The sequence below is a fragment of the Rosa rugosa genome, chromosome 3 (genome assembly GCF_958449725.1).
Source record: "Rosa rugosa chromosome 3, drRosRugo1.1, whole genome shotgun sequence".
In the NCBI taxonomy this organism is placed as follows: Eukaryota; Viridiplantae; Streptophyta; class Magnoliopsida; order Rosales; family Rosaceae; genus Rosa; species Rosa rugosa.
The window spans coordinates 38,772,281-38,797,045 of record NC_084822.1 but is presented as its reverse complement, the minus strand read 5'-3'; the positions used below and the strand labels follow the sequence as shown (position 1 = coordinate 38,797,045).

The window sequence follows — 24,765 nt, the reverse complement described above, 5'->3', positions numbered from 1 at the left end:
AGGAGTCGTTACCTAAGCAATTCAATCTCTTTAACTATCAATAAAGCACATCAAAAAATTACCATACACTACCTACGAAAGACTAAAATGTGCGTAAATATTGTTGGGTATTTTTGGCAACATTTCTCAGGTCTGAGAAACTACAAACTTCTCCCCCAACAGAGGATAAAGTTTGATAAAATAAAAATAAAGATAAAAATAAAACACAAAAAGAGCAGCTCAAGCCCCAATAAAGAAGCCCAAGCCCAAAGGTGCAATCCATGACCTGGGGAAGAACCCTGGCCACCTCCGCGGCCACATTCCAAGCCACTAACCGCCGTCACAAAAGCAGGCAATTCACGAGACAACCACCGTTGCCAGACCTCAGCCCTTAAAACGTGCCACTAGCGAGGCAGCCCCCGCTGCCAAACCTTCATCCCTCGAGTCGTGCTCCTAACCAACACCACTGCCGCAAACGACCCAGTCACCACATGATCGCCCGTCCCACAACCCAAAAAGGCACAGCCTCCGTTCATCTTGGCCGCAAATGTGATGCAGAGAACTACCATGGGGGAGACATACTGAAACCACACCGCCGGACCGAATCTAACATCTAGATCCCACCATATGCAAATCGGAGACACACTCCCACTCCATAAGAGAGAGGGACTTACCAAATTGGGGGAACATGGATAGTGTTGAAGACATAATAGAAAAAGACAACTCTACCCTTCAAAAGATGACGGCCTTAACACCATTAGTGACTCCAGGTATTTATGTTAGATTGGGTTCAAAACCTCACGTATCAATTTGATATTTCTAAAATTTAAGATATGAAAGTTACTAGTGAGCGAAAGTTCAGGCACTGTTTATGTTTTTTTCTCTTCAAATAAATCTGAACACTTTCTTCATAAATTAGCCTTTAATTAATAGCAAATTCTAACCTATATGTTAAGTACATTACTAGTTTCCAAGTAAGAGGTTTCCGAGTAAGATATCCAAGAATTCAATGTATTAGTTTGAAAATTTTAGGAAATGAAACTCAATCTTTTATTGTGTTGGTAATGCAAAAGAAAATGAAACACTTCATTGAAAGAGTGAAAAATGTGGGGGGAAATAGTTCATTTCATGCTTCTAAAGGATTTATTTTTCCTCACTATTTCCTTGCATTAATACTTAGGCTACATCATTTCTTGCATTAGTTATGTCATTTTTCCAACGATCAAATTAATTATTTCAAATTTCTTAACAACGAGTCAGGATCATTTGTCTCTGAATATCGTAGTCCATAGTCCCTACACTGTCACTTCACATTATTGTGACACGTGTCTATATAGTTAACAAAAACTAACTTTGTTAACATCTTTTAAACTCAAGTCCGAAAGATATCAATCATCTCTTCCATTCGTGTTCCTTTACCAAGGAAGTCTAGAGCTTAACCTTTAACCTTCCTAAGCCTTTTAAAATTTTCCTCGTTTTTTTTTTTTTGGGCAAATAGTTCATTCATTAACAAAACAACTACAAATGTAGAAGTAGATGTACATAAGGAAGCAAAGGTCCTAGACCCAGAAGCCCAATAGACAAAAGCTTAATTAACCTACATCCAACAGAAAATAACACACCGAGGCCCAAAAGCCCAACAACAAAAAAAAAAAACCTAGATCTAGAATCACAAAGCACTGCCTCCAGGAGACCAGCCGCCATGGCTGCTGACCTCCAAGTTGCAGAGGGAGTAACATCAGCCAACGCTTCACTTCCGGATGCCAAGAGTTTGTCCACCATCATTCTCCATACCCGAATAGTCTGCAAAAGAAGGATAAATGTACCAAAAGACATAAGATCGGCCGTCGTGGTGGTGGAGATCGACCACCGAGCAACACAACGCCACTGGTCCGGCAACATCCACAAGCATCGGTGGAGTATCGGTTCGGCAACTATTCTTAGGTGTAGAGTTCGGTATATAAACCCAGGTCGAGCACAAGTGTGATGGCAGAATTGTGGAAAAAGAAGAAGATGGGATAGAGAATGAAAGGGGGAGTTGTGTGAGGATGAGAGAAGTGAAAGTAGATCTGGGCATTTGGAGATGAATTGGGTTAGAGCAAAGAAAAAGATAATAAAATTGAGACATATAACCTCAGATTTGAGATAAAACTCAGGGAGATTCACCACAAAGGGTGAAGACACACCACAAAGGGTGGAGGAATGGAGGAGGTGCTGTCGACTCTCAAAACTGCAGAGAGAGAGAAAAGCTCACGGGGTACTTTTGAGATATCAAATTTTCCTCGTTCTTTGACTGAACCTAGTTTATTTTCTCTGGCCATGTTTGGTTGGTGGAAAGGAAATGAATCATTTTCCTTTCCATTGGGAAAGTGAATCCTGAGGGGAGGGGGGAGGAACCAATTTCCTCCACTTTTTCCTTTCCTTTGGGAACCAATTTCCCTTCCTTGGCTGTCCCAAACGCAGGAAAGGAAACACTTTCCTTTCCCAATGCCCAGATTCTGGGAAACAAACATGGCCTTAAGTTTTCCTGATATAATTAAAGATTGTCTCCTAATCTGTTGAAAGGTTAGGGAGGCCAGGAATAACCTCATTCCCAGATATTCTCCTCCCTCTGCATAATGTCATTGCCTATGTTGCTGCTACTATCGGTGGTGACTACAAGCATCACAACCCTAAGGAGACCCTAATATTCAGAATTCCCATAATCTCATCAGATGGCCCCCTCCCTCTTAAGACTATGTCAAGATAAATTTTGATGGTTTTGTTATAAACAATAGAGATGCTGCTATTGGGTTCATCATAAGATACTACTCTAGTGCCCCCATCCTTGCTGGTGCTTGCAATCTTGGCTTCTCAAACGTCCTTATTGCCGAGTGCAGTGTCCTTAAGGATGGCATTTCTCAAACCCTTGGCAAGAACTTCAATCACGTCTAAGTAAAAGGAGATTCCATGTTGATCATCAACTGTATTAATTGCTTTTGTGATATTCCTTGGCGTCTTTGATATCTTATTAGAGACATCAAGGAGTTGTCCTCCAAGTTTGAAGTTGATCATCAATTGTATTAATTGCTTTTGTGATATTCCTTGGCGTCTTTGATATCTTATTAGAGACATCAAGGAGTTGTGTCCTCCAAGTTTGAAGACATTTTCTTTTGTCATGTGTACAGTGTAATGAGAAGCCAACTTTCTTACGGTTGTTGTTATCTCTTTGGACCACAATTCCAATTCTCCGCAACTTTGGACCAACAGACTCCCCATTTCTCTACTCAATGCTTTCAATTTAGATCAGTTTAGTTTTGATTGCATGCCCTAGAGGCTTTGTTTTGGAATTTCTTTCTCTTCTGGAAAAAAAAAATCTATTAAATTAATAAAAATAAAACACATAAATAAGGCCAATTCTTAGTAATTTGATTATGATGATCAAAATCATTTTGATAACCACTGTATAATTCAAGCTAATGTTTTAAAACACTGAAGCATAGCTCTAGGAGTTTTCGGGAGAGCCTCAATAAGGCGTAAACCTTACGGTATAAACGATCTATACTTATGTAATTATAATTCTTGTATATAGAACATTAAGAGTAAACAAAAAAATTATTAATTGTCATTTATTCATAATAAGTAGAGTACTAGAACCATATGATTTAACAAAATTACTAAACATAAAATGAAATTAAAGATTCGAAGTTGAAATTTCAAATGACGTCGTTTTGAGTTTTGAAAAAGAAATAAAAAATTCTCTAGGAGTGCGCCTTTGGAGCCTTAGGCAGCTCTTTTTAAGCTTTGTTTTGCGCTTTTTGCGCCTCATCGTCTTAGCATCAAAACTGACTCATTTTAAGGTGAGCCTTACGCATTTTTTAAAACATTGATTCAAGCTCAACAACATTCAAAACTCATATTTAACAATTTTGTAACCGGGAACCTAATATACCAACACTAGCATGGCTAAAAACCTTAGAACAAACGGATAGATCTAATTTAAATAATACATCTTCAATTGAACCTAATGATTGAATTGAAATCCGATAAGGCGAAGCTCTTAGGTGCTAAAATAGTGACATCATCGATATCACTGAAGCAGAGAGACAAAAATAATCATGTTTCATTTGAGAAAATAAAAATTGATATTTATAAAGAAATTGACCTTGAGAGTTGTGACAGATGCATTTGCTAAGTTTGGTCAACAAATTTATCATCTAAACAGTGAGATTCACTATCAATTAGATAAAGAGTCTTTTCATATTTTAACCTCAAAGTCCAATGTTTAGGCTTCTAGCATGATTAAAAACATTTTCCAACTTGAAATTATTTTTTTCAACACATCAATTATTATATTTAATCATGGATTACAATGGTAAAAAGTACCTCTCAGTTACCACTAACGAACAAGTGAAAAAGTTAAGAAAAACACTATCTACTCACTAACGAACATCACCTCCTTTCCCGCGAGGCGATGTGGGCACTACTAGCAAAAACAGCAACCCACATTGACATTCACACTGATTAAATATCAGTAGGATTTGATTTTTAGATACAAATATCAGTGTGAATTGATCAACTGGACCCTACATAAGCAATGTTCATACTATTGCCTACTAAAATCAGCGTGACATAAAATTTCTCACAGATGTCTGTGTGTCCTACATATTTATTTGATACTGATATCTGTGAGAAATGTTTTACACACGGATAACGGAGGGTAATAATAAAAATATCATTTATTAAATAATTTTATACTCACAGACATCTGTGAGAAAGGTTTTGCACACGAATATTTGTGAGTGATAATAAAAATATAATTTATTTATTAATTTTAAACTCATAGACATCTGTGAGAAAGATTTTGCGCACGGATATTTGTGAGTGATAATAAAAATATAATTTATTTATTAATTTTAAACTCATAAATAACTGTAACTATGGTTTTACACACAGATAACTGTTGGTAATAATAAAAATATCATTTATTAAATAATTTTGGGCTCACAGACATCTGTTTTTTTTTTTTTTAATCAAAACCCAAACTCAAAGGGCGGGTGTCAATATATTCATTACAAGCCAGAATAGGCTGTTACATATCCTTCCGCTGCCATCTATAGACAGACAAGAAGATAGTGGTAGTACCCACAATGATACATAGAAATAGACCCACTCATTAGACATTGAAAGACGTAGAGGTAGCGGATACCCTCTTTCGGTACTACTCCAGAGGCGCTAGAAGTACATAGAGTATTCCTACTACAAGGAATTTATTGTAATTAGACAAACTAATAACATAGGGATGGGACTAGGGCAAACAACCCAGCCCATCATAGCAGCCCAAAAAGGACAGCCCCATGAAAAAAGGCTCAAACTCGGGTCCGGCAAAGATTGGGTTGGCCCAAGCCCAAACTTCATCATCCTCAGCTGACTGGCCGTGTGTACAACTCCGGCGTAGTTCCAGTGGTCTCCTCCGCCGCACCCCAACGTCTTCCCAACGACCCACGCCGCTACAACCCCCGTCGCCACGCCCTGAGTCGCAAAGCCCACACCGAGCTACGCTGCTACAGAAATCGCTGCACCACGTCGTGCTCCCCGATCCAGGATCCTCCACCACCGCCCAGTCACCTTCGACTCGCCGGATCTGGAAATCCCTCGTTGAGGTGCCCCACCCATGTACACACAGCCACCGGCCTGAGGCCCCGTAGTTCGGACTCGCCGCCAAGCCCTCCAGGCCCAATCCCAAGCCAAAACCGTCTCCAAGAAGCTCCCAGGCATATTTAGAATCCCCATCCGGCAGCAGCCCTCACCGGCGAGGTGAACCACCGCCGACAAAGAGTGCCACCGGACGAGAACAATTGTTGGCAACCCAGACGCCGACCAGTCCGAGTTTTGCGGAGCTAACCCTAGAAAACTTTTTGGTATCTCACAGACATCTGTTAGAAAGCTTTTACGGATATTTATGAGTAATAATAAAAATATAATTTATTTTTATTAATTTTAAACTCATAGATATTTGTAACTATGGTTTTACACACATCTTAACTATGGATAATAATAAAATAATCATTTATTAAATAATTTTGTACTAACAGACATCTGTGATAAAGCTTTTATACACGGATATTTGTGAGTAATAATAAAAATATAATTTATTTGCTAGTTTTAATTTCATAGATATCTGTAACTGCGATTCTAATAAGTGTGTATTACTATTTTGCTAGTAGTGGGGATCTCACACTAATTTAGTTAACTTTTATTAAACTTAGGTCTGGAAGATATCAATATACTCTTCCATTTGTGTTCCTTTACCAAGGAAGTTTGGAGCTTAATCTCTAACCTTCCTAAGCCTTCTGAATTAACCTTGTTCTTTGACTGCAACCAGTTTATTTTCTCCAAAAGTTCTCCTGATATAATTTAAGATTGTCTCCTAATCTGCTGGAAGGTTTGGGAGGCCAGGAATAATCTCATTTCTAGATTTTCTCCTCCCTCTCCTAATATTATTGCCTATGCTGCTGCTACTATCGGTGGTGACTACAAGCGTCACAACCCTAAGGAGACCCCTAATATTCAAAATTCCCATAATCTTATCAGATGGCTCTCTCCCCTGAAGGTTATGTCAAGATAAATTCAATGGTTCTGTTATAATGACAGAGATGTTGTTGTGGGGTTCATCATAAGAGACTACTCTGGCACTCCCATTCTTCTTGGTGCTAGCAATTTTAGCTTCTCAAACATCCCTATTGCCGAGTGCAGAGCCCTTAAGGATGGCCTTTCTCAAGCTCTTGGCAAGAACTTCAATCGCGTCCAAGTAGAAGGAGATTCCAAGCTATCAATTCATCAATTGTATTAATGGCTATTGTGATATTCCTTGGCGTCTTAGATCTCTCATTGTCAAAGGAATTGTCCTCCAAGTTTGAAGACATTTTCTTCTGTCATGTGTACGGTGTACTGAGAAGCCAACTTTGTTGCAGATGTTGTTACCTCATTTCTCCGCAACTTTAGACCAACAGAATCTCCTTTTTTGTGCTCAATGCTTTTAATTTAGATCAGTTTAGTTTTGGTTGCTCTAAAGGCTTTGTTTTATAATTTCTTTCTCTTCTCCAAAAAAAAAAAATTACAAAAATACAAAAATAAGGCCAATTCCTAGTTTCTAGCATTCTTCATTCCTTTTAGACAATTTGATTATGATGATAAGATTCAAGTGATAACCACCGTAAAATGTGTGTGTTTGGTGGGATGGTAAGGCTTTGGTCTCATATATAAGAGGTCAGGAGTTCGAGCCCCATCAAGGGTAGGAATGGGGTGGGGTTTTTTTTTTAAAAAAAAAAAAAGAAAAAAAAAGTGATAATCACCGTATAATTCAAACTTAAACACATTCAAAACTCATCTTTAACAATTTCGTAACCAGGAACTTAATGAACCAATTCACCAGCATGACTAAAAAACTCAGAATAAACAGATTCAATTTTAATAATACATCTTTAATTAAACCTAATGGTTGAATTGAAATCCGATACGGCAAAACTCTTAGGCGCCAAAATAGTGACATCATCGATATCATAGAAAGAAAAAGAAAAATCAAGTTTCATTTGAGAAAATCAAAATTCATATTTCTCAATAAATTAACCATATTAAAGAGTTTAGTCAACAAAGAAATCGACCTTCTGAGTTGTGACAAATGCATACTTGCTAAGTCTAGTCAACAAATTTATCATCTAAACAGTGAGATTCACCATCAATTAGTTAAAGAGTCTCTTCATCTTCCAACCTTAAAGTCCAAAGTTTAGGTTCCAAGCATGATTAAAAAATAAATTTCCAACTTGAAATTGTTTTTTTTTTCAACACATCAAGTATGACATTTAATCATGGATTAATATGGTAAAAAAGTACCTCTCACTTACCACTAACGAACGAAGTGAAGAAGTCAAGCAAAACACTATCTACTCGGGTCCCACGATTAGGATTATAATAAGCACCGCTATGTCGCTCTCTCTGATCCGCGTTTTTACAGTTCATAATTGATATCTAGATAGATATTTAGATAATAGTAACCCCCCCCCAAAAAAATTTGATGTCTGAGTCTGAGTCAGTGTGAGAGTCTCTGTGTCAGCCAAGCCAAACCCAACCCAAAATGGCGAACCCGCGACTCTCCGGCGCCACCAGTAGAGGCGGAGCAGCCAATCGAAGCTCCTCTTTCAGATTACTGGCCCTGGCCATTACCGCCTCAGCCGTCGTCTTCTTCTTCTCCCTCACTTTCATCTTCACTTCCCCAACTGGAGACTCCTCTGATCTCGACACCTTGGTAAGTCTTTTACTCCACTAATGGGGGATTTCAAGTTTGAGATTATTCGGTTTTTTTTTTATAGTAGAATTTCGATTTTTCCGATTTGCATTTCTTGATCTAAATCGTCGCCGGTTTTCAAAGTTTGATTCTTTTGTGGTTGATTTGGGGATTTAGGGTTTCAATTCGGGTTCTTTTGGATTGGGGTCCACGAGAAGGTCGGTGCTGGCTCTGAAGTCCGACCCGCTAAAGCCCCGGCTGGATCAGATCCGGAAGCAAGCCGAGGATCACCGAACCCTAGCCCTCGCTTACGCTAGCTATGCTCGGAAGCTGAAGCTCGAGAACGCTAAGCTGGTCAGGATCTTCGCCGATCTCTCCCGGAACTACTCCGATCTCATGAACAAGCCGTCCTATCGGGCTCTGTTTGAGTCCGACGGGATCTCCATCGACGAATCGGTGTTGCGGCAGTTCGAGAAGGAAGTGAAGGAGCGTATCAAAGTGACCAGGCAAGTGATTGCCGAGGCAAAAGAGTCTTTCGATAACCAGCTCAAGATTCAGAAGCTCAAGGACACCATTTTCCAAGTGAATGAGCAGCTGACCAAGGCCAAGAAGCAGGGAGCTTTCTCCAGCTTGATTGCCGCCAAGTCGATCCCGAAGAGCTTGCATTGCGTTGCAATGCGGTTGATGGAGGAGCGGATTGCGCATCCCGAGAAGTATACCGATGAAGGGAAGCCGACGCCGCCGGAATTGGAGGACCCGAGCCTGTACCATTATGCTATATTTTCGGATAATGTGATTGCCGCATCTGTGGTGGTGAATTCAGCAGTGAAGAATGCCAACGAGCCGTGGAAGCATGTGTTTCATGTGGTGACTGATAAGATGAATCTTGGAGCAATGCAGGTTATGTTCAAGTTGAAGGACTACAATGGGGCAAGAGTTGAGGTGAAGGCTGTGGAGGATTACAAGTTCTTGAATTCTTCGTATGTGCCGGTGCTTAAGCAATTAGAGAATGCAAAGTTGCAACAGTTTTACTTTGAGAATAAGCTTGAGAATGCAACCAAAGACACAACAAACATGAAGTTTAGGAACCCTAAGTATTTGTCTATATTGAACCACTTGAGGTTTTATTTGCCTGAAATGTACCCGAAGTTGAACAGAATTCTGTTTTTGGATGATGATATTGTGGTTCAGAAGGACTTAACTGGGTTGTGGAAAATTGATATGGATGGGAAGGTGAATGGGGCGGTTGAGACATGTTTTGGGTCCTTCCATCGTTATGCACAGTACATGAATTTCTCACACCCATTGATCAAGGAGAAGTTTAATCCGAATGCCTGCGCTTGGGCTTATGGAATGAACTTCTTTGATCTGGATGCTTGGCGAAGGGTGAACTGCACAGCGGATTATCACTACTGGCAGAATCTGGTAAGTGATGATTTTCTTATTTTCTGTTCAGTGCAATTCTTGCCAAGAATCCTTACATTTTAAATCAATGTTTTGATATCTGTTTGGTATATATGCAACATATTTGTTTGATTATGCAAATTATGGTGCATTTGTCGGTTTTGTTGCCTTACAATAATGCATCTGTTTAGTTTACTTAGGGAATGATAAAGAATGTATCATAAGCTGTAACGGAAACAGAGGGGAAAGTTATGCCTTGTTGATGCTATATGTCATTTTTCTTGGTTATTCTGTTTCAGGATATCTTAGGGTTGATTTTGTTTTTATTGCTTTTAATCTTTCACTGGTCCTGTATTGAGTAGCACTAACTATGGATGTTAATCTCGTTGCAGAATGAGAATCGTACCTTGTGGAAATTGGGGACTTTACCCCCAGGTTTGATCACATTTTACTCAACAACAAAGCCACTGGACAAGTCATGGCATGTTCTGGGACTTGGCTATAATCCAAGCATCAGCATGGACGAGATTCGCAATGCTGCAGTGGTGCACTTCAATGGGAATATGAAGCCTTGGCTTGATATTGCCATGAACCAGTTCAAGCCAATCTGGGAAAAGCACGTTGATTATGATCTAGAGTTTGTTCAGGGCTGCAACTTTGGGATGTAAATGACTTGAGTTGCTGAAGCTCTAGTTAATGGATTTGCAAATGCTAGTCCTGAAGCTAGTAAGCTGTTAACCACTTTCGGGTTCTGTTGCTGCTCCCTGCATGTCCAATTGTTCGTATTAGGTATAGAGAAGATCGGCATCAATCTAAGTGTAGCATACTTGTTTTCCATGTCAATCTAGGTTTATTTTTATTAGTGAATACAGCTTAAGCTTACCTGGGATGCTAAATTATTCAAATTGCTGATATTTATCAGTAAACTGCCTTGAACTGTTTCTTGGACCCTGAAATGTAAATCTGCATACTATGTCGCTTATTCCCAAACATATCCACTAAAGCAATGATGTAGTGGATAATATTATGCACTTTTACTACTATTACTTGTCAAAGACAATTCTGTACTAGCTAATGCATTTTGAATTTTTGATCTTTGTCACGGAATTGCGAGCTCAATACATTTCTTCCATTGAGCTCGTCTAATTACTTGATTTGATGCAATGTAACCAAACTCCTAAATCCCATTTCCTAGTGTGAATTTAGGCGGATGCGGATGACTAGAAAACGCGTGCGGTGCATTGTTTTGATCATATTCTTTCTTCTGCATCAAATAAAAACCCAAAATGGTTATAATATTATTTGGAAAAGACCCAGAAGCAGGAAAGGGAACCATTTGAATTATTTGGAATATATTCTTGACGTTGACTAGCCATATACAAAGACGAAGACTTGCTGTTCTTTGTTGATCTGGGTAAAGTTCCTTGTGAATTCCTGATTGGAAGGAAATTAAGTAGAAGATGATCCTCACGTGTCGAGACTCGAGACCTTTGAAACTACCGTCTGTTCCAGCCCTATTATTCTGCTGTGTTTCTAAGCAAATAGGAGAGCACATTCAAGATGACTCACAACCAGTAAGTAAACCCCACCTGTTCTTTGCTAGGATTTGTGAGTTTCCGTTTTTCTACTATGGTTTGACTCATGTTCTTGATGATGATAGATTTAGCAGCGGTTTAGAATCGGCAAACTTGGTGGTGACCTCTGATCCGGTACACCAGGCATGGAGTGCGATTGAGAAACAAAAACAGATTAATCCAAATGCAGAACTGACTTTGTGTAATATAACCCAAGAATCAAATCTAACCATCATGGCTTTTGGCACTCCACTTGGCTCTCTTCATGAAGAAGGCGGCTTGGTTTCATCGTCAACTCTCAAGGCCGACAATTTTACTGACTTGGAACTTTTATTCACCAAAAGCAACCAAAGTTTCTCAATCAATCAAGCAGCAATCAAGCTTTTTCGCTCCAACTACGATGAGCTGAATCGGAAGAAAACTGAGGTTGATACTGAGAGCTAATAACTTGCTTGATCTCTTATTTCTTCCTGATCATTGCGACTAGCATAGCTTGTAAGTAACCTTGTTTAATGTTGCAGCTGATAGAGCTTAGTGAGACTTCACTAATAATCATCACCGGACAATCTGTGGGAGGCAGTGTGGCTACGCTCTTCACCTTATGGTTGTTGAAAGGGCTAGATTTATTGAAAACCAAACGCCCCCTTTGCATTACTTTTGGCTCACCCCTAGTTGGCGATGAACATCTCGGACAATGTGTGTCGCAGTTTGCAACATGGAAATCTTGCTTCTTGCATGTAGCCTCTAACCAAGATCCTACACCTAAACTTTTTCTAACCCGAAATACGAGTGGGGCTTATAAGCCTTTCGGGTTATTCCTATTATGCTCTTCATCCGGTTGTGCTTGCTCTGAGGACCCGGACCTCATCTTGGAACAGTTGGTGACACCCAATTCTCTAAGTGCACAAAACCAAGATCCTAATATAGAGTTTAGTTACGGTCAAGTTTTGGAAGATCTCAAGCACAAGGCGTTATGTAAGAGCAGTTCCCCGTCTATCGAAAGGGAAAGAGACCCACTTCAAGCAAGCTTTGTCACACAACTACTAGCAATTGGAGTTCTCACACAGGTAGCAGAGTTTCACTGCATTTTGATGATCAGATAGCAACTTCATGCTTGAATATATATACATTTTGCAACAAATTACCATTTACTCTTTGTTTAGTATTTATTTTGGACCGTTAAAGAACTATATCAAATTTAAAAATAAAAAATATTAAGGATAATATGATTATGATCGTCCTGTACTTGTTTCACAGCTTACTGAGTTATTTCTAACCTTAATCATTGTAACAGCAACAGCCCGATACAGAGATGAAGAATCTGATTCGAAGGATGAAAAAACATGAAACAGAGTTATTAATTCAGAAGAAGAAGAAGAAGAATTCTGGTTCAGACAAGAAACTGAATAAGATGAAAACGTGTTTGGCATTATTCGAGTGGTACGAGAAGGAGTCAAACTTTTTGAACGCTGGATACTATGACATGTACAAAAAGCAGTGCAATCCGAGTGATATTAATGTTAATGAGTACAAGAAAAGGCTTTTGTATTTCTGGGAGGACACAGTTACAGAAGTAGAGAATAAGCCTCAGATGGAAGGATCTCCCCTTGAAGTACGTTGGCTTTGGGCGGGTACAAACTACAGAAGGATGATTGAGCCACTTCACATTGCAGAGTTCTACAAGAAAAGTGGCGCGAGAAATTACAAAAATGGTGGGAAAAGGCCTAAACATTTCATTCTATTGGAGCAATGGCTGGAAAAGGAGATAGAAGGGTTAGCCAAAAGACAGATGCCTGCTTCTTTAAATGAAGATTCTTGTTTCTGGGCACACGTTGAGGATGCCATTATCTTGTGCAACCTTTTGAACAATGGAGAATCGGTTACCGATGCAGAGAAAGTAACATACAAGGAGGAGTTGAAAAAGTTCGAGGATTACGTGTGCAATGCTATCGACAACTATACAGTGGCTCCTCGTATTTTCTTGGAGAAGGGCACTTTTATGAGATGGTGGAAGGAGTACAAGGGAATTGTTGGAAGTGCTTACTCCTCACAGCTCGCTGACTATATGAACAGTCGCACTTACCTCAAGTATAAATGAAGAAGGGAGCTTCACTGGGTTATTACCATATATCCAATGAATTGTACCTGGTTTGGTGTTATCTATCTTGTATTTCTTCTCTGTCTTCTTGGTGGGATGTCCCTATTGCCATATTGATGGTATTAGGACCTTTTGTTTTGTTTGTAGATTGCTTCTGTCAAAACACAATATATACACCATAGGCTGGAGGAGAAACCAAGGATATAGTACTTGTCTTGAGTTAGTGTTGCAGATGATGAGATTGAAGGAATTGTGTCCTAAAACAATCATTTTGATATAATTATTATTGTAATTATTATTAATCAAAAGGGCAAGTTTATTGTTCATTGCTTATATTTAATATTTGATTGAACAAGGTCCAAGGAATATGAGTTAAAGAGAAAGTAATCTAAAGAGTTAGATGTGTGAGACCTTTACAGATCACACTCTTATCCTAAAAGGTTCCTAGTCATAGGATTATCACTTGGACATTGATAATCCGGAAAGACTAGCACATACTATGTATGCTCAATATGGAGGATGATATGTCTCTTGTCATTTGTGTAGAGACACTAATACAAGTATGTGGGTGCTCTTAACTTAAAGAGTACACTGAACGCGATCATTAGAGTTCTTGTATGGAGTCTTACTTACATGTCAAACTTGAACTCTAAATTGCAATAATACAAATTAGTCCTTTGACCTGAGACACCATAGTTGTCTTATGAGTGAATGGATTATCTCTTGATGATGCAATAATATTGTGTCCCTTAATGGATATAATAGATGCATTCATTGGTATAATCAATTCAGTCATGGAGACATGTGAGTGTACAACAAGGAATCTCTATCCTTAAGTAAATAAGGTGTATGTTCAAAGATGTGATTCAATGAGTCTTTGGCCAAAGCATTGAATGAGATTTAAAAAAAAAAAGGAGTTTTTTAATCACATTCTAAGAATCACATAAGAATGAAAATCACATTAGGGGATTGACATATCAATTCCATACCCCGATGATGTGATTTAGAACATCGTGTTAGAGAATGACCGTATTGTATTGTAATTCCAATTGAATAGGTTCTTTGTCATTCTACATTAACTAGGGTAGTCATGATATGTTGCAAGACGTCACTCATGACTTGTGAAGTCCCCGAGGATTAATAAACATTTATTATCCTAATAACAAGGGAGAATCAAAAATTCCGTTTTTGATTCGTAAACAAAATAGAATGGTTTCTATAAACTTCACTGTCTTGTTAATTAGAACCTAAGAGATCGCACACCATATAAGTGGATCCTTGAGATTGTATATGAAGAAGATTAAACAAGAGTTGGTTATGAGCAAATAATTAATTAGATTTATTATTTGAACATAATTAGGATTTTCGGGTAAAACCGAACCTATTGGGCCTAAACGATTGTCGGGTTTTTTGGTGTGGACTTGGGCTTCACTAAATGAGATTTAAATGAAAGCCCAAGACACATTTTTAGTGCCCAATAACATGTATGGACCAGCCAAAATATTGGCTTTATGAAAGTCAATATTTTTCTTTTAGTAATTGGAGTTATTTCCTATTATATAAAAGGGAAAGCATGGACAAAGAAATAAGTGAGTGTCTCCACACTATTATTTTCAGATTAGAGAGAGAGAAAGAGAGTTCTCTCTTGGTCCATTTTTCAGAAATTAAAGGAAAGAAGAACACTTGCATAATTTCTTCTTTTCTTTCATCTTTCTTCATCTCTTGATTCACTTGGTGAAGATCCTTAGAGGCCATATATTTTTGTGGCTTTACTTGTTACATCAAGGAGGAGATTACAAGCACAAGAATGAGTTCTTAATTCAAGGTGCTTCAAGGTGGAGGAAACACACACAAGGAGAGATCAAGGAGAGGAACTTTGGTGGTTCACTTGGATCGGATTAAAATCACGCTCCAATGGTGAGTAGAACATAAACTCCCTCTTGTTAAGAGTATAGTCAGAGTCAATACAGTTAGTCAAAGATAAAAGTGATAATAATAGTCAGTATAAATAGGGAGGTTTATCTTTCACTGTATGTTGGTTACCTATTGTAAAAAAAGCTACCTAGAGAAAAATCAGAAAAGTACATCGTCTTCTTCCTTTGTTCTTCTTCTTCCTCTGTTATGTAGCTTAGGGCTTATTCTTTCACCATGATCAGAATTTTCAACATGGTATCAGAGCCCATGGAGGCCTGACCATCGCTCACCGCCATTGTTTTCCACTGCTATCTGTATCAGTTCGTCAATTTCATTCTTCAAAAACTCAGATTGATTCAGTTTTGTACAATTACCAGATCAGATTACCAAATTTCTGCACAATTACGAAGAAAAATCAAGATTTGTATAATTACAGGTGAAGAAATATCAAAGTTTCTAGTATATCTGTAGCTGTTCATTCTCAATTCCTTAGCTCCCTTACTTTTCAAGAAGCTTGTTCGAAGATTCAAGTTGGTTTCCTCTTCAAGATTCAATCTTGTAGCTGTTCTCATCAAGATCTGATATGGCAATCTCAAATCAATTTTGTAATCCTATCTCTGTTCGACTTGACGAAACAAATTACCCCACCTGGGTTTTCCAGATGCATCATTACCTTCGTGGCCATGGTTTACTGAAATATGTTGATGGTTCTTATACTTGCCCTCCACAGTTTCAGAGTGTCGACAATGCCGAAGCTTATGAAAAGTGGTTGGAACAAGATAGCTTGGTAATTTCGTTGATCACAACTACACTTTCTGCTGATGCACTTACTCTAGTCATTGGATGTCAATCTGCAATGGAGGTTTGGCTCACTCTCAGGAAGAGGTATGCTCCTGACTCTGAGTTCCATATTGTGCAATTAAAGTCTGCTATGCAAAGTATTCAGAAGGGATCTGATTCCATAGAAAAGTACTTGTTGAAGTTTAAGAGTATTAGAGATCAATTAGCTATCGTGGGAGTTGGAATGTCTGATCAAGATGTTATGGTACTCATTCTTGCTGGATTACCTAGTGAATATGGTCACACAAGGCAAATCATTAGGGGAAAGAATAATATTGATTTGGAAGAACTTAGATCATTGTTGCTTTCTGCTGAATCTGAGATTGCATTCGAACATAAAGCATTGCCATTGTCTTCTCTTGCTGCTATGATTGCACTAAACAATCTTGCCAATTCATCTCAAAGTGTGCAATATGGAATACCAAGTACAGGAATATCATCTCATGCAGTCTTTCCATCACAGTATGCTGGTAATTGTTCTTTGGCACCTCCCCTACACACTGCTGCATCAAATGTTGGTTTCTTGCCTAATGTTACCTATACTAATGTGATATCTGGTATGCCTGCTTATAATCATTTCAACACCTCATCTTCTGACTCCAATATCCATCTTTATAATGCTCCATCACCTATCTCTACTACACATTTTGGGTTCCCACTGAATAGCATGATATCAAGCTCAGCTTTTAATGTGCCTACTGCTCCTCCAAACTGTCAACAAATGCTTCCATTCACTTCAAATATTAGTTTTCCACAGTCAATACCTAATTCTGGATATATGCTGAACAATAGTGTTGGAAATGGAAATTATGTTTCATTATCTGCTTCATCTTATGGTTATGCACCTCAGAAGGGTAACTCTATGGCTCAAAACGGTGGATTTATGGCCCAAAATGGTGGTCACATGGTTCAAAATGGTGGATATGGTTATGTTCCTCAATACGGTGGATTTATGGCCCAAAATGGTGGTCACATGGTTCAAAATGGTGGATATGGTTATGTTCCTCAATACAACTACTCACAACAGCAAGGTTTCTCCAATAACAATGGTGCATACAGTAAAATGCCACTACAGCAAGGTTCATTCTCACAAGCACCAAAGAATTCATGCTCTGAAGGAGGCCATACAGAAGACAACATGAATTATCCCAACTTTCCAAACAAGGGTGCAAACTACTCCAACATGATCAATGACAACAATAGGCCAAGAAACAACAACAGGTCATCTTATAACAATCCAATTGTGTGCCAGATTTGTGAGAAACCAGGTCATAGTGCATACAAATGTTTTCAAAGGAACTCTCAACCTCAGAATGGTCCCTCAAGCTCTACTGTGGTATGTCAAATCTATAAGAGGCCTAGCCACGTTGCAAAAAGTTGCCGCTATAGACATCAGCCATCTCATTCTCAGAAATTTTGTGACTTGAATAACAACTATATGCCGGATAGTCAAGTTCTTCAATCTCCATATAATGGCCACAATGCAACAGAATGTTTGCGTAGTATTCAACCACCAAGATGTGTAGCACCTAAAGATTTGTCTGCTTCAATCTGCACTCAACTACATCCACCCTCCATTGCCACTCAGCCAAATAACAATTCTTCTCAATCACTAGTTGTCAAGCCTCATTTGCAGCAAGTTCTCCTCAAGAAAATTGAAATTTTGCGGACACCAAGAACTTGTAGGCAAGCTTGTGAGTCTACGAATTTATGGCAATCACTTCCGCTCATTCCACCTGGTTGAGACAAGTGCTTGATCAATTTGCTGCATTTTTGCCAAAGGATTTCACACTGCACAGTTTATATCTTTGCTGCAACCTAGTACTTGGTCCCCAAGTACTAGTTTGAGGGGGGATGTTAAGAGTATAGTCAGAGTCAATACAGTTAGTCAAAGATAAAAGTGATAATAATAGTCAGTATAAATAGGGAGGTTTATCTTTCACTGTATGTTGGTTACCTATTGTAAAAAAGCTACCTAGAGAAAAATCAGAAAAGTACATCGTCTTCTTCCTTTGTTCTTCTTCTTCCTCTGTTATGTAGCTTAGGGCTTATTCTTTCACCATGATCAGAATTTTCAACACCTCTTTGTTCTTCCTTACTATGCATGCTATGTTTATATACATATCACAATAAGCCAAGATCATGGGTTAAAGGAATGGATTTTATGTTTAGTTAGTAGTTTAATTGTTAAACTAATTCCGCACTAATTAAAAAGTTTTGAAATCCATCCATTCTTTCAGAGATCCACTTGATAACCATTTTGGTTTAGTCAAGGTTGTACTAGTGCCACCACCATTTTGGCTGGAAGAACTTGCTGCTCTTGAGCAGGAACTTGATGTGTGCATATATTTTCTTATCAGAAGTAAACTGTTATTTTGTACTTCTCTCGCAACAGTCAGTTGTTGATTCATCTAGTATCAATGTGACAGACAAGGAAACTATACCGCCAAGAAAAGCAGTCCACAAGAAATGGATTGCAAAAAGAGCACACGAAGCAGACGTGATGAGGATTGAACGAGAACTAACACGGATGGACGTGACTCCAGTTCCTAGTCTAGGATAAGAATCAGCTGCATGTGCCCATGGTGAAGAAACCAACTAGATAGCTACCAGGAATCAAATTTAACATGAACTTGTTGGACTATGTAACCTTTCCGATTTAGATCCAATACTCTCCTGGATGTGCTGCGCCGTGTTTTTGGGTTTCAGCCTATGCATGTTTCCAGATTTACAGATCGTCATATGTCCATATAAGCACGTTTGTACAGCAGTCCAGTACGATCATAACAATTTTAATAAAGGAAAATGCAATTAGGATTAAGCTTCAGGAAAAAAAGTAGGAATGAGCTTCTTATTTAGATAGGGGGAACAGATTAGAAGTGGGACTAAAACATTGGAACAAAGCCAGGGCCTGCAAAATCCCTATAGACTTGGGAAATGAATAAAACAAATCCATGCTCATTCCATCAGTTCATTCTCAGAATTTTTCTTATAGTACTTGAGGCTTGATAAATTCCTTGACAAGATAACACCATCCGCGGACATTAGTTTCACTTAAATAATCATAGAGACCTACAACACGAAGAATACAGCAGAACCTAAACAAAAAGTTGAATTGCTAACTACTGGCAGATTATCACTACTGGCAGCGGATTATCACTACTGGCAGAATCTGGAAAGTGATGATTTTCTTATTTTCTGTTCAGTGCCATTCTTGACAAGAATCCTTACATTTTAAATCAATGTTTTGATATCTTTTTGGTATATATGCAACATATTTGTTTGATTATGCAAATTATGGTGCATTTGTTGGTTTTGTTGCCTTAAAATAATGTATCTCTTGTTATAGTGTAATTGATTTTATACTATTAATGTCTATATCATGTATTAGGTACAATAGTAAAGAGATAAGTGTAATGGAATGTGGGGGTTATAATAGTGTATTTTCAATGCTTTTTATCCCTATATAAACCCTCCAATGTGAGAAGAATAAACTCACCAATTCACTCTTCAATCTCTCCATCTACACTCTCTCCTTCTCTCTGTTTAGTTTTCGATTGTTCTTCAACACGTTATCAGCACGATGTTGCTCTAGAATTAGAATAAAAAATCGACAAAGAGTAGAGCAAGTTCAAATCCATCAAAGTCATTTTTCCAAACCTACAACAAACCCCCAAACCCTACCACATATCAAATCCCTTGATCCAAGGAGTCCATAACCGGTCTCAGAACCACCAGAACCAGCCGGAAACTACCTGAACCGGCGGCCAGAAAAATCGGACCGCTGCCGAGCAGCTGCGCAAGAGCTGCCGACATCTGCCGAGCGGACCTGCCTAGACGCTACGCAGCAGCTGCTCGAGAAGCTGCGCAGGACCTGCCGACAGCTACCGAGCAGCTGCCGAGACACTGCGCAGCAGCTGCCGAGAAGCTGCGCAGGACCTGCCGACATCTGCCGAGCGGACCTGCCGAGACGCTGCGCAGCAGCTGCCGAGCATTTTTTTGGCGACTTTTCCGACAACTTTCCGGCAACTTTTCCGCCGACTTTCGGGACACTTTTCCGGCGACTTTCCGGACACTTTTCGGTGATTTTTCGACAACACTATTTCGAGGTATTTCTTACTAAAAGTTCCCGCTTTTGAGTTTTTATTTCTTTAACCTCTCTTGTTTTTCCCAGGAACTTACAATCAGAAAGCGGAATCGTGGGGATTCACGCTATACGAACTAAGAGCGTTCGTAATCAATGAACTAAGAGTGTTCATAAGACTTCGGACCAAGAGCGTCTGTAAGCATTGAATCGTGGGGATTCACGCTATACGAACTAAGAGCGTTCGTAATCAATGAACTAAGAATGTTCATAAGACTTCGGACTAAGAGCGTCCGTAAGCATCGATTTATGACCATATAAACATCATTGTTTCGGTCTAATCTAAATATTCTTGGAAGTTGATTTCTTGGTAGCATAGCTCGGAAATCTTATTATTTTAGTTTTCGTGGAAGCATAACTCCGAAACTAATATATCTTCTCTTCTTATTTTTAGAATGTCGAATGAACCTAGACTCGACTTTCTCATGCTTGACTCAACAGGCTCAGGTTACTATAGCTGGGTAACCGATGTTGAGAACTATCTCACTTCGAGGGAGATATTGCCCATAATCCAGGCGCCTCACCAGGGCCTTGTGTTCTATCGAACACCCATAAAGCATGCTCAAGCAATTATCTTGATGCGACGTCATATGGACAAAGCACTCAGGTTGGAGTATATGTCGATCAAGAATGCAAGAGAGCTATGGGTAGCGCTAGAAGAGCGCTTTGGCAATATCCAAGATACCCTCCTCCCTGACTTGAAGATTCAGTGGAATGATATACGCTTCTCCGACTTCAAGTCTGTTTCTGAATACAATTCAGAAGCTCTTCACCTCAAAGCCATGTTGAGGTTCTGTGGAAAACCTCTCACAGAAGAAGAGCTAATTGAGAAGACTCTCTCCACCTTCCCTGTCGCAGCACTTATACTGTCAAAGCAATATCGCACTGACTTCAATGCTGGACGACTTACGAGGTTTAATGAGCTCATAAATGTTTTTGTCGGTAACTGAAAAACACGACAACATCCTCGTAAAGAATTATAATTCAAGGCCCATAGGAACCAAGAGCGTTCGTGAGGCGAATTATATTGCACCCAAAAGAGGGCGCAAGGAGCGGTACCCTAATAACAAGGGATATGGAGGACGAACAAGTCCATATCACTGCCTCAATAAGGAAGGAAACCGCAACTATAGAGCGGGCACACGGGATGGCAACGCCACACGTGGGAGAGGTGGATATGGCAACACCAGCCGTGGAGGTCGCACCATGAGATATGGTAGTAGCAGCAACCCTCCTCGGTCATATCCACAACGTGCACAACCTGCACCTCAAATAAAGGGAGCTAACCATAATGACATGTGTCATCGATGTGGATCAATTGAGCACTGGTTCAAGCAATGCCATGCAAGTACCCAACTAGCTGCAAGCTACAAGGAGTATAGGCAATTGAGAGAGCAAGAAATCAATCTTGCTGAAGATAAAGATGGTGAAGATATCACTCTCACCACTAAGGACTTCCAAGCTGCAAATAAAGAGCACGAGAATGCCGCAGACTTTGATTAGAATAGTCCTTTCTATTTTCCAAGAACGGCAAATGTGCCTTAATCAATAGATGACAATTGTATTAACTCTTTCTCAGTGGCGCACCCAATAAAATATGATGTCTAGGAAAGTAATTGAGATCGGGGTATTTAAGCGAGCCTCGCTCCACCAACATCTCTCTACTTACCTGGTCATATTTTATTGGAGTTACCAAACGGATTGAGTGACTACAATTTGTCTAAAGTTTGATTTTGGAATAGACTTTGGAAAACTTTGATGTAATCATTGACTATTAATAAAGTGTCGCATTATTATTCAATGTCATGGACATGTGTTAAAATCCGAACTTTATTATTTGAAAGATATAAAGAGCCAATGGTTTTCATGTGAAAACACATGGTGAGAATAGACAAGAGTTCCTTTGCATCACCTCTAATGACTACGGACATAAACGAGTATTAGAGGAACTTATGTGTTGCTCTAGTGGGTTGCATGCAGCCACTATTCAAGTCATTAAATCAAACCATGTCATAAAGAGATGACTTATGGGATTCTGACACATATAAGCTTTGGCACGACCGTTTGGAACATCCAGGTCATGATATGATGAACCATATATTAAAGACTTCACACGGATATCATTTATTTTGCAAAGCTTGCTTTTTAGCAAAGATAGGATCGAGACCATCCTATGCAAAGGACACTAAATACCATTCTTGCAAAGAATCCAAATTGATATTATGGACCCATTCAACCAACTTGCGGACGTTTAAACATCTCATGTTGTTGGTTGACACGCAAACACGCTAGTCACGTGTTGTGCCATTGTCCATCTGTAAAAGCTACTTATGCTATACTCCTAGCACATATCATATGACAACGAGCTCACTCCCGGATCATCCTATTCAGTCAATCGGGTTTGACTATGCTAGAGAGTTTACATCGAAGAGTTTCGATGGTTATTGCAATGGGAGATGTTGGACATCACATTCCCATATACACACCCAAATGGTCTCGCGGAAATAACTACGATGATAGTTTGGACATTGGTGATGCGCACCAAATCTCCTTATAAACCGCTTGGGGTGATGCAATATCGCATACAACTATGCTAAATCATCTCCGACCTACCGCCACTCAATGTATCTCTGCGTTACAGCTAGTGGCTGGGTACAAGTATTTTGTACTTACGCACATTAGAGTGAGCCATTTATGTGCCAATTACGCCGCCACAGTGCACTATGATAGGTCCTTCAAAACGAGTGAGCAACTCAGTTGGATTTGAGACTCCAACAATCGTCCGCCACTTAATGCCCTTGCAAGGCGATCTCCTTAAAATATCACTTTGATGAGACAGTCTCCCCGTCGTTAGGGGGAGATAAGAACATGAATGTTCAGCAGGAACGACAGGAATTGTCGTGGTCTGTCCCCACTATGTCTCATCTCGATCCCTATTAAAGTGACAAGATCACACACATTTGCTGCAAATATGCCTACAAGGAAGGACGTCCCTACAAGAGGATGTAGCGCCACCCTACACAGAGGTAGGCAAGGCGCCAACGCCATAGAGAGTGGCACTCTGGCGTTACAGGCCATGGCTCCAGCTAAGATGCATGGGAGGCCAGTGGATTCGAATGATACTTTGGCACAAACCAATCCTTGGATCACACTCAACATCCGTCTCATGAGTATCTTCCGGATTATGGTTATCGTTGGGGGACGCCTCAAACGTCAGAACCTATTCCTGAGAATATAGAGCTCTATGAAAATTACACTAGTATACATGAGACGTGGGATAGAAACTCCATCATAAGTGATGATGTAATTGCGCATTTTATTACGCATGAGTTTGTTGAGTACGATGATATCGAACCACACTCTGTTAAAGCATGAACACCAACATAGAGAACACTCTGTTGAAGCATGAATACCAACATAGAGAAATTTGGCCTAAATGGAAAAATGCGATCCAGGTTAAGATGAATTCTCTAAACGAAGAGGAAGGTCTTTGAGCCAGTGATGTCAACACCTCCTTACATAAAACCTATTGATTAATAGGTCTTCGTTAGAAAGCGTGTTGAGACAAAGAGATGATAATCTCGCCTTATGGCGCAAGGCTTCTCACAAAAACGCCCTGGAATTGACTACGATGAGACATATTCTCTCGTAATGGATGTCATTGCACTTCACTACCCTGTCAGTTTGGTAGATCCCGAATAACTGAACATGCAGCTTATAAATGTGGTCACTAAGTATCTCTATGGGGATCTAGATAAGGAATATATATGAAAGTTCATAATGAACTTTATTTACCCAAGTCAAGTGGCTTTAGACCACGGAGCGCGTTTGCAATAAAGTTTGAAACGCTCACTAAAGTGACTACTTGATTGGAAAAGTATATGTCATCGCGTTTTCATAAACAAGTTTCGGATTCTATCGCGGTTCATGTTGGACATGATCTTCATTAGAAGCCCTTAAAGAGCTAAGGGAAACTGCTGAACACTTGAAATCCGAGTTTGAGATGAAGGATTTTTGGGAGAACACGATTATGCCTCGGTTTGAAACTTGAGCATCGTGTTAATAAAAGCTTAGGCATTTTGACAAGGTCATGCCTTCAAGCACCTCCATAATTGTCCATAGTCTTGATCCTGAAAAATGATCCTCTTCGTACAAAGGATGATAACGAAGATGTGCTAGAGGCAGTAGTGTGCCTTACTTAAGTATAATAAGCGCATTATTATACTTAGCTCAAATACACAAGGCTGGACATCTCATTTTACCATAAACTTGTTAGCTAAAGGTATAGCTCTGCGCCAACGCGACACCATTGAATTGGTGTAAAAGATATCCTTCGATACTTGAGATGTATGATCGATATAGACTTATTCTATCCCTACAGCCAGAAATGCCGCCAAACGCTGGCCTGCGTTTTCTATCCCCACCCCAAAAACAACATAAGTGTTTTGGAAGGTTTTGCTGATGTTGGGTATCTCATAACCCATACAAAGGTCTTCCCAAAAACTGGTTAAGTGTTCACCATGGATGAGACCGCAATATCTTAGAGGTC

General features: G+C 39.4%; 2 protein-coding genes across 3 annotated transcripts; both read left to right on the top strand.

Annotated features, from left to right (window-relative positions):
• The first annotated feature begins 8,007 nt into the window (after positions 1-8,007).
• On the top strand, positions 8,008-10,741 carry LOC133735829 (galacturonosyltransferase 8). Its single transcript, XM_062163254.1, has 3 exons — positions 8,008-8,263; positions 8,420-9,667; positions 10,039-10,741. The coding sequence occupies exons 1-3, from the start codon at positions 8,093-8,095 to the stop codon at positions 10,312-10,314; spliced, it is 1,695 nt and encodes a 564-aa protein (XP_062019238.1). The 5' UTR covers positions 8,008-8,092; the 3' UTR covers positions 10,315-10,741.
• Positions 10,742-10,892: 151 nt separating this feature from the next.
• On the top strand, positions 10,893-13,554 carry LOC133735828 (senescence-associated carboxylesterase 101-like). 2 transcript variants are annotated; one of them, XM_062163253.1, is made up of 4 exons: positions 10,893-11,220; positions 11,307-11,646; positions 11,742-12,287; positions 12,521-13,554. In XM_062163253.1, exons 1-4 carry the CDS (start codon positions 11,207-11,209, stop codon positions 13,316-13,318), a joined length of 1,698 nt encoding a protein of 565 aa, XP_062019237.1. In that variant the 5' UTR covers positions 10,893-11,206; the 3' UTR covers positions 13,319-13,554. The 2 variants fall into 2 exon arrangements, with proteins under 2 accessions (XP_062019237.1, XP_062019236.1); XM_062163252.1 differs by having other exon boundaries at positions 12,515-13,554.
• Positions 13,555-24,765: the final 11,211 nt, after the last annotated feature.

Bases quoted from the DNA above. Each gene is read 5' to 3' on its own strand.
- LOC133735829 (XM_062163254.1), top strand. From the start codon at position 8,093: ATGGCGAACCCGCGACTCTCCGGCGCCACCAGTAGAGGCGGAGCAGCC. The intron at 8,264-8,419 runs GTAAGTCTTTTA...TTGGGGATTTAG, and splicing joins CCTCTGATCTCGACACCTTG to GGTTTCAATTCGGGTTCTTT. The intron at 9,668-10,038 runs GTAAGTGATGAT...ATCTCGTTGCAG, and splicing joins ATCACTACTGGCAGAATCTG to AATGAGAATCGTACCTTGTG.
- LOC133735828 (XM_062163252.1), top strand. The intron at 11,647-11,741 runs GTTGATACTGAG...TTAATGTTGCAG, and splicing joins TGAATCGGAAGAAAACTGAG to CTGATAGAGCTTAGTGAGAC. The intron at 12,288-12,514 runs GTAGCAGAGTTT...TCATTGTAACAG, and splicing joins CAATTGGAGTTCTCACACAG to CAACAGCCCGATACAGAGAT.